General features: G+C 53.2%; 1 protein-coding gene across 6 annotated transcripts in view; it reads right to left on the bottom strand.

Moving 5' to 3' along the window:
• The window catches only part of Otof (otoferlin), a 98616-nt gene that overhangs the window by 1426 nt on the left and 87940 nt on the right, over nt 1-9250 (bottom strand). For 3 of the 6 annotated variants that reach the window (XM_028782947.1, XM_028782949.1, XM_028782946.1), the window contains 12 exons: nt 8240-8376; nt 8009-8143; nt 7671-7808; nt 7281-7408; nt 7018-7188; nt 6261-6421; nt 5446-5588; nt 5058-5146; nt 3510-3608; nt 3129-3370; nt 2498-2676; nt 2298-2398 (listed from right to left, as the gene is read on the bottom strand). In XM_028782947.1, the coding sequence (XP_028638780.1) occupies nt 2298-2398; nt 2498-2676; nt 3129-3370; nt 3510-3608; nt 5058-5146; nt 5446-5588; nt 6261-6421; nt 7018-7188; nt 7281-7408; nt 7671-7808; nt 8009-8143; nt 8240-8376 (1723 nt within the window). Of the gene's footprint in view, nt 1-1676; nt 1880-2297; nt 2399-2497; nt 2677-3128; nt 3371-3509; nt 3609-5057; nt 5147-5445; nt 5589-6260; nt 6422-7017; nt 7189-7280; nt 7409-7670; nt 7809-8008; nt 8144-8239; nt 8377-9250 lie in introns of those variants that run through there. The other 3 variants (XM_028782945.1, XM_028782948.1, XM_028782950.1) reach the window with 2 other exon arrangements.

Here is a 9250-nt window from a genome sequence, read left to right as displayed (position 1 = left end):
TCCCTTCTTTCCTTCCTTTTTTGAGACATGGTCTCAATTAGCCTAGGCTGGCCTTTTATTCACCACGTAGCCAAGGATGACTTTTGATTTATCTGCCTGCTTCTACCCGCTGAGGGCTGGGATTCCAGGCATGCATCACTACCCCTGGTTTATGTAGCCCTGGCCACTGAACCTAAGGCTTCATGAATGCTGGGGAGGTATGCCACCCACTGAGCTACATCTCTGGTCCTCAAACCCTCTCTCTATGATGAACCCACAGATTATGTCTACAGCAAGCATCCAAGCAGCCTGAGTCCCGTGCCTCACTCTCCACGACTTGCCCGCCATCAGGGTGCTAACCTTCCCCGCCCTTTGCAGAATTCCTTGGTAAGGTCCCCTTGTCAGCCTCTACTGTCTGCAGTTCTGTGTCATAAGATCATCAGGTTCCATAAAATGTTACAATATAAAATTAAAGTGTTGGGTATACTCTGGTGCGTGTGCATGCCAGTGGTCACAGCTGTGTACACAGATTGAGGCCAGAGGCAGACATAGGAGGCCCTGCTGTAGACTCTACTTAAGCATGTCTCTCACTGGCTTGGTGCTAGTTTGGCAGCCAGGAAGCCCCAGAAGTCCTCCCATGTTTACCTCTAACAGTGTTGGGGTCAGGCTGAGATACAGTCATGCCCTTGCTTTTTTGTGAGTGTTAGGGACTTGAACTTGGATCCTCATGCTTGCGTTGCAAGCATTTTTGACTGAGCTGTAGCCCCAGCCTCTGGATATTTTCCAACAACTGGCCCATCATCTTTCAGAGGATGCGAGCCATACCCACATTGTAAGAGGGGTATCAGGGCAGGGATGTGGGTCCAGATTGCCTGCATTTCTATCCCCAGTTATTGTGGGCAGGTTAGACTCCCTTGAGTCTCAGTTTCTTCATTTGTAAGATACTTTAACAGGAATTCCTACTTCCTGGACCTAGGGAACCAGTGAACTGAGAACGTGCTGGCCAATCTCAAAGCCTGCAGGGACATGGTCCTCAGCTGATGTCAGCTTGATTGTTTTCCCTGGTGGAACGACTTGTCCTCGGGATAGGAACCAGCTGTGCCAAAGGAGGTCTCTTACTCAAGAAGGGACTGTTTCAGAAGAATCTGCTCACCCTAGACAAACCCGCCCCCTGGACTGCCCCGCCCCCTATACCACCCCGCCCCTGCATCACCCCGCCCCTGTACCTCACCCCGCACCCTGTACCGCCCGCCTCTGTACTGCGCCCCACCCCCTGTACCACTCTACCCATGTCTCAGCTTCCTCCTGCCTGTGGAACTGGAGTAGAGTCTGAGAATAACGCTGCTGTAGCTGGTGGACACTAGACTGGCACTTTGGCACCTAGGCTGGAGACCCAGTGCCACCTAGCTAGGTGACCTTGAATAAGCTTCGTCACCTTTCTGGCCTAATAATATAAAAATATAAAATAGCGATTTCTGGCTCTGATGAGAGTATGATTACATTTAAAGTTTAAAAGTTTGCAATGCATGTTTATGCAGATGCACATATGTGCTGGGTTCGTCTGTGCATGCTTATGTGCATGTGTGTGCTTCTGTATGTGTGTGCACTGTGTGTACACATATGAACTTGTACATGTGTCTGTTGATTATGCCCCATGTGCTGGCCAGCCCATGTCCAGAGGCAGAAGGAAGAAGTACCAGGCCCAGGAGGCTGCAGGCCTCAGGCCCCGAGGATTTTCTTGGCCAGGTAGCCAGGCAGAGAGTAGAGAAACAGGGCGAGCAGCAGCAGCAGCAGGAGGAGCAGGAGGAGTTTGAAGAGCAGCCAGCGGTAGGTATGCCACAGGAAGTAGCGGGCAGACTTGAGAGGGTTCAAGAACCAGATGAAGCTTGTGTCAGGCCGACTGGAGCATTGGGAAGAGCAGACAAGCACAGAGAAATGACAGGAGGGTAGGAAGGGGCTTGGTGAGAGATCTCCACTCACAGGAAAGCCCACCTGCACCAAGCAGTTTCTGGCACCAGATCTGGCCACCATTGGAGTGCTTGCATTGCCCTTGTCAAAAACTAGGACGAACCCATATCACTATTGGACTCGGGGGCTGGGCTTCCTGGGAAAGGAACAGCTTCCTTTGCAGATGGGCTTCCTTTGGTTCAGAAGGAAGAGGTAGCTTCAGGGTTGAAGGAAGGGGCTCCCCAATGATGGGGCTGTGTGCCAGGAGGGAACAAAGTAGTTGCCTGTGGAGTAAGGGCAAGAAGACCCTTTTCTGTTTTCTGCTCCCATGGTGTGGTGTGATTGGGGGGTCTAGGCAGGCAGGAACTCACTTTGGTTTTTCTAGAGGGTCAGGTTCATTGCGAGCTAGGCCCACAGGATTCTTCTCTGCTTCCTCTGCTGTGAGGAGATGTAGCTCCGCCTCCACTTTGCCCTGAAGGAAAGAACAGATTGTTCCAGCATGAGAACCACTGGGCTAGGTATCCCAGCTAGGCCTACGCAGGTCATATCCCAAGCAGGAAATGGTACCCACCGTGAGCTCAAACTCATCATTCTCATTGCGGGCCAGGAGGGGCCACCAGCCTTTGACACGCTTCTGTTTAAAGATGGAAACCAGGGGTACATCCACCTCCCCGGTGGCCATCTCCATGGTGCACTGCTTGGCTGTCTTAGCACCCCTTGGGAACCGATTCAGGTCCAGCTCGATGGCCCCTGTGGTAACATCAGAGTCAGTTTTGGGTGACATGGCAGGGATGGGGACTGCCCTGCTTCCTTCTTTTCCTTTCCCATTCTTGCTTTTGCTCAGGCCTTTCTTAGCTTAGAGTGTCTCTAGGCATCTTCATCCTGGATATAGCGCATCTACTGATGTCTCATCAAACCCCAGCTTGCAGACACAGAGTTTGGTGCGATCTGAGACTCAGGGAAATCTGCATCCCTAGAGATTCTTGCTGGTTTCCCATCAGTGTGTACCTCGACTACCTGGTGTGCCCACTACACCTTGTTATTCCAGTTATGACCCCCGACAAGCAACTGGGAAGATTCTTGGAGAGGCAAGATCCTCATTTACTATCTCTGGCTCTGAGGACTATGTGACCCCTCCCATGGACTCATCCTGCCCACCCCGTCCCTCAGCTCTGGGCCCTATGCCTTTCTCAGCTCTGCACCCAGGAAGTCGTCAGCCGAGAAGTGGTCAGCGTCCCAGATCTGCAGGGTGAGCCGTGCAGGGATCTTGTACTCCGTCTCATCCCAGGAGAACATAGACTCCTTCTTGGACATAACGATCTTCTCTTCAGCCGCCAGGTAGTCGAAAGGGAACAGGTATCTCCAGTTGAAGTTGCCCTCACCCGTGAGGGAGTGATAATGTACGTCTGTGTCCTGTTTGTCCTCCTGCTGGCCCTTCAACCACCTGCTGGGAGGAGTCACCTGCTCCAGCTCTATGGTCACATGGCAAGGGCCTCTTCCCACCCCAGGATCCCCTTATCCATTCTCCCAGAAAAGCAGGCATGCTCAGCTCAGCCTCTCCCAGGGCAGTGACTGTCACCCACCCCCTCACAAAAATATCACTGGACTTCTCTCCCGTGAAGAAATCGTCGTCTTCCAGGACCACCTCATCTGTGTTCCACACGATGACCCGCAGCTCGTACCTGGACAGGTGTGGGGAGGCCCATCAGCAGCCTGGGGTAGGGCCTGACCCAGGTTCTGGGGACAGGTCAGGGCTGGGTCTCTAGTGTACTAACAAGAGAAGCCCTGGGAGACTTGAGTAGGTTGGGAGAGTCAGGAGGGGACTAGAGGGAGGTTTCTGTCCAGTCAAACAACGAGGCGCCTCAGTTAGGGGGAAACCTGCTAGTCTGGAGCAGATACCCATGAACACACCTGGGCTGTAGGGCTAAGATGGGGAGGAAGGAGAGAGGAGTGTGGCCATGCCCAGCCATCCTCATGCAAGGGCGGGCTACCATAAGGCAGGAAGCATGTCCGCGTGTCTCTAAAGGCCAGAGCTTTGTCCTGTTTCTAAGAAATTCCGAGGTAAGCCCAGTGGCCGGAAGTGGACGCCTGTGAACTCTGGGCACCTTTATGTCCTTGTCCTCAAAAAGGACATCCCCTTTGAGTTTTAGTTGAAATTACAAATGAGGTGGTTACATTCCAACCATCATGTGTGAGGTTCATGGGTGGGAATGTGGTTCTCTGGAACAGAGTTGGGTTCACCCCTTCGTGGTCAAGTCTGGAACAGAAGGCTGATAATAGCCTCAGGCTGGAGGCTGTTACAGCCAGAGCTGGTGGCACCATTTGCTTGTGGCCAGAGTAAAATGGATACACCGGGCCCCAATCCCTGGTTAAAAGTCCTTAAGAAACAAGGGGTAGGGCCATAGCTCAGGGGTAGAGTATTTGCCTAGTGTGCATGAGTCTTTAGGTTCAATATCCAGTATTGTCAGAAAAGAAAACCATTAAGAAATTGAGGATGGCAACATCAGGGCTGGAAAACAAAGAACACAGGCAGCTTTGTACGTCCAGAGGGTTAGCCCGAACCCAGGGACTGATGATACGCAATGGGCAGTGACTGTCCTAACCCCTTATTCAGGGCGATACTCAGCCTCAGGAGCCAAGACCGCCTAGGTGAGACAGATGGCTTAGCTCCAGGTTGGAGCTCCCTCCACCTCACCACCTCTGGCCTTTCTCAGGCATTCGGTCTCCTACGACGTGGCAGTCACCAGGAAGAAAGGCTGGTAGAATATCACAGTGCTAAGGAAGCCGCGGGGTGGTGCGGGGGGGGGGGGGGGGGAGGGAGAGAGAACTATGTGAGCACAGGTGGTTGTAAGGAGTGGCTATATCTTTGTGAGGGGTGATACCGTGTGTAAGAGGGTGCTGGGATATGGGTCGGGTCATCTCATTCAGGGCAGAGAAGTTGGTGCCCCACTTAGAGCAGGCCCTAGAACTCATGGGTTGGTCTGTTTCTCCCCTAGAAGGGCCTGGTCACACCTGAGGCCCCGGGAATAGTGACCAATCCAGGCTGTCTTCTACTGGAAGGAAGGTCTAGGCTGTGGTGGGACATGGATGAAGTGGAGTGAGGGGACAGTGCTGGTGCCCAGGCAGCTCACTTCTTTGGTTTCCTGGGGGAGATATCCAGAGGTGTCCCAGGGGCTGGCATGTCCATGGGGAACATATCCACCCATAGCTCCAGGCGGCCCTGAGGAAGAGAGGGGTATGGCAGATGTCTGAGTGACCTTTTCCCCTCTGCTCAAGGAGGTCCATCCTCCTGGCCTATCCAAAGGTGCACGTCTCTAGCTCTGGATGCTAGGATGTCTTATGATGTCACCAATAGCTGGTAACAGCTTCTGGAGCGGGGAGTCAACAGTCTGATGTGGCTCTCAGAACACACGGCATTCAAGCTGGCCTCAGGGGGCGGTATGTGGGAATACAGGGGGGACACAGGGAATATTGTGAACCCCGTTTCTACCCTTAGGATCGCAGCCTTGTGCACTTCACCTGTTCAATTCCTGGCTTGTCAGGGTTGAGCAGCGGCCTGGTCTCCACATGTTCCGGTACAAGGCGGCAGCCCACCCGGGGAATGTCCTCCCAGTGTCTCAGAGCAGACAGCGCCACGTGCTCGTCTGTGGGCTTCCTCTGACCTGTGGGGGCCAGCGGATCAGGTGCACACACCTGGCCTCTGCAGAACCAGGGGGCCTCTATGGGGCCATGGGCTTAGGAGCACAAAGCCCTGGCGACCTGTCTACCTCACCTTTGTTTTATTGCTGGGTAGACAGACACTGAGGAAGATCAAGGTCTCAGCTGTACCTCAGGCTCCAGAGAGACCCATGACCCTGGCTTACCAGGCATAGAGAAGTTGAACAGAGAACCCTAATGGGTTCTGTGGAGGTGTAAATTCTCCAGCACAGACCCTTCTCCAGTCCCTGGGAAGTGCTTCATGGACAGAGAGGAACAGGGTGGGTGAGGCTTGGAGCCAGAGATCTGGGTCCAGACCATTGCTTTGCCTCTGTAGAGATACATGAACTTGGGCAAATCAACAAGCTGGAACTTGTTGGGTCTCAGTTTGCTCTTCTATAAAATGGGGTATTTTCCTGTCCCATGGGGGATGAATGAGAGGAAGAGGGGAGAGCCAGTGTGTGCGATACAGGAGAAGGTGTCAGGGATGTGGCTGGGCAGACTGGAGGGGGCTCTGGAGTATGGTGCACAGGGTCACTAGAGGATATCTAGAAGTCCCCCACAGAGAAGAGTGGCTCTCTGAAGCTCCCTAAAGCCCCCCAGAGCGGGGCCAGTCAGAGTCTTTCAATGTCCCTTACCATTCTCATCTTCTATCTCTGAAGGCCCTGTGAAGACACGATTAGCAACCTTCACTCTCCCATGGGGACCAAAGTGGGGGCCATCCACTTTGCCCTCTTTGCAGAGGCGGGTCAGGATCTGGCTGGGCTTCATGGGGTCCCTCCAGATATTGTAGCCATGTCTGTGGGTGGGAGGAGAGACACAGGCGTGAGGCGGTTCAGGTCATCCCAGGTGGCAGATCCTTCTGGCCAGTTCTCCACAATTGGCCGTGGCCTCCATCAGCAATGGGCCTCCTAGGGCTGCTGGGGGCTGGTCCTTCTACTTTGTCTTTGGCTCTGACATCCAGTGCTTCCCAACCAACCACCACCCTATCATCCCTCAAGGGCTCTTTTTGAGCATCCAGTAACCAGAGAAGAAGGGGACTTGACCAGGGCCACTCAGCCTGTAAGAGGCAGAGACCTTTCCGGATCCTATCAGTGCTTTATCCACTGCCAGGCACCATCTCTTTCTTCTTTACCCATTCTGCCTCCTTTGTCTTGGAATCCATTTCCTACCCTGAGTATTCAGGCCTGGCCCCTGAAGCTGCACTCAGAGTGTGTAGGTGAAGGCATACCCCAGGTCCGAAATCCTAGCATGTTTACTTTTCCAAATTACCACCTGGAGCCTTGTCTTAGAGTTAAGATGCAGCCATGCAACAGCCACTCAGTGCCTTCCCAATCCTCGCCCCCAGGGTATCCCCAGCCCCTCCCAGCTACTGGTCCCTCCCCGTCCTCGCACATGGAATAGGTCTGCGCGATGCCGCAGGTGGCGCGGTGCTTGCTGTAGAAGCGGTTTTCCAGGTCGATCTTGGTTTCTCCGATGAGATCATCAGTGCCCACCAGATCCCAGTCGTACACGGCCACTGTCAGCATGGACTCCATGGGGAAGGAGGCCTCGATGTCAAAGGATCTGTTGGAGAGGATATTAGGAAGGGGGTACAGGTTGAGATGGGCAAGAGGTGAGGACTGGACCGAGAGCCAAGGTGGGCAGAGAGGTCTTACTTTCCAAAGACAGGGTTGAGCTGCTTGGAGATGTAGTTCTCCTTGTCTCGGATGTCAGTCTTGCCTAACTTGATGGCGATGTAGGGGTCCGCTTTGCCATTGATGTCGGCTGGGTGCAGGTCCGTGGCCTAGGCAGGGTAAGTGGTGCCTAAGCAGACTCTTGGGTGCCCTCACCCTGTTCCTAAGGGTCCCATGATGTTGAGAGGCATTGGGTTAGAGACAGAAGTCTCACTGTGTGGCACTAGGGAAGTTGCTGCCTCTTGTCACCAGGGCTGGACTTGCTCTCTAGAAATATGGGGACTAGACCAGTAGATCCTTCTAATGTCTTGAAGCAGACCCTCCAGCAGGAGGCCTGGGGGCCTGCAGGGGGGGATGTAAATGGAGTCTTACCCGGACCACATAGATTCGGACCAGCACATTAATGGGGTCATTGCTTGGGATGCCCTGGAACATTCCATAGGTGGGATCATAGCCAGCTTCTCGAGATACATCCTCTGGGAGTGGCACTTTGTACACACAGAGGGAACCCTGGAGCAAGGCATGAGGTAGGCTTGTCAGGCTGAAGATTCACCTGGACAGGGCCAACTAGTGGAGGTACGTGCTGTGACGAGGCCTTAACACTTCAGTTGCTGGGCCATAGAAGGTACATGGATTTTAGAGGCAGTGGTGAGGGACATAAAGAATGAGGTTGTGGGGTATCAACGGCTGGGCCATGCTCCTTGCCTGACCTTGAACCGCCCTACTATGCGTTCCTCCTCTGTGGAGCCGTCCTCATCATCCCCTGTCTTGCCCCGCAACAGGTTGAAAGTGTGCAGCCAGTCCTCAAAGTTGTCAAACTCGGACTCTAGCTCCTTGGGGTACACCTGGACAGGACAGGCTGTCAGGCCTCATGCCAGCATCCTGCCCCATCCACCGCCTCCCACCCTACCTCTGGACAAGGTCTGCTCCCAGACCCTCACCTTAAGTTCATCGATCTTGGCTTTCTTCTTCTCAGGAGTCTCCGATCCCTGGCCAGGGCCAAGGCTCTGGTTTTTCTTCTTTTTCTCCTCCTTTGAAGCTCTGGACTTCTCCTTGCTCTTCATTGGCCCCTTCAGGCCTGGACCAAAGTAGAAAAGGAGATCCTAGTCAATCTAGGGCACTGTGGGGGCAGAAAGGGCCAGAAGGCAGGAAGGCCTGAGCCCCAGACCCAGCTCCACAACTTTTTCCCCCATTTAACTTTGGAATCTCAACGCATTCCATAAGATTCCTGCAGACAGCAGGTCACGCCTGAGACGGGTATAGATTACTGTCTGCTCTTGGCAGAGAGAGGAGGGGAGGAGTTGGATCTGGAGTCAGGAGCCTGTCACTGCGTGGTCCCTTGGTTCTCTAGGTATATGTTAACAAGGTTGCTTCCCATTAGCATTTCCCAAGCTGAAGCCTGTGGAATCCCAGGCTTTCATTGGCGTGCTTGGACCAAAGGGGGAAATCATTTATATAATATCTTTCTTTGAAAAATTGATAACACTAGTGCTTGGGGTGATGTCTCAGAGGGTGAAAAAAGCTAGCTATGTAAGTGTGAGGGCCTAACTTTGAACCCCCGGCATTCATATAAAAGTTGGATGGTAGCATCAGTGTGTATAATCCCAGAGCTCCTATGGGGAGATGGGAGGTAGAGACAAGAGAATCCTTGGAAGCTCCCAGGCCAGCTAGCCTGCTGTACACAGAGGCATCAAGAGTCTGTTTTAAACAAGGTGGAGGATGAGTAACACATGAAGTTATCCTCTGAGCTCTGAGTGTATGGTGTGGTACATGGGCACTCATGTTCACATATACACACACAGAATCACATACACACACACACACATAGATACACAGTCAACACACCCAGACATACACACAGACACACAGTCACACACACAGACACAGGCACAAGCACACACACAGACACATAGACACACAGTCACACACACAGATACACGCAGACACACATA

Source organism: Grammomys surdaster, unplaced genomic scaffold, assembly GCF_004785775.1.
Source record: "Grammomys surdaster isolate TR1022 unplaced genomic scaffold, NIH_TR_1.0 946, whole genome shotgun sequence".
Taxonomy (NCBI): domain Eukaryota; kingdom Metazoa; phylum Chordata; class Mammalia; order Rodentia; family Muridae; genus Grammomys; species Grammomys surdaster.
Note: the sequence above shows the minus strand (reverse complement) of the source record. Positions and strands in the feature narration are given on the sequence as shown.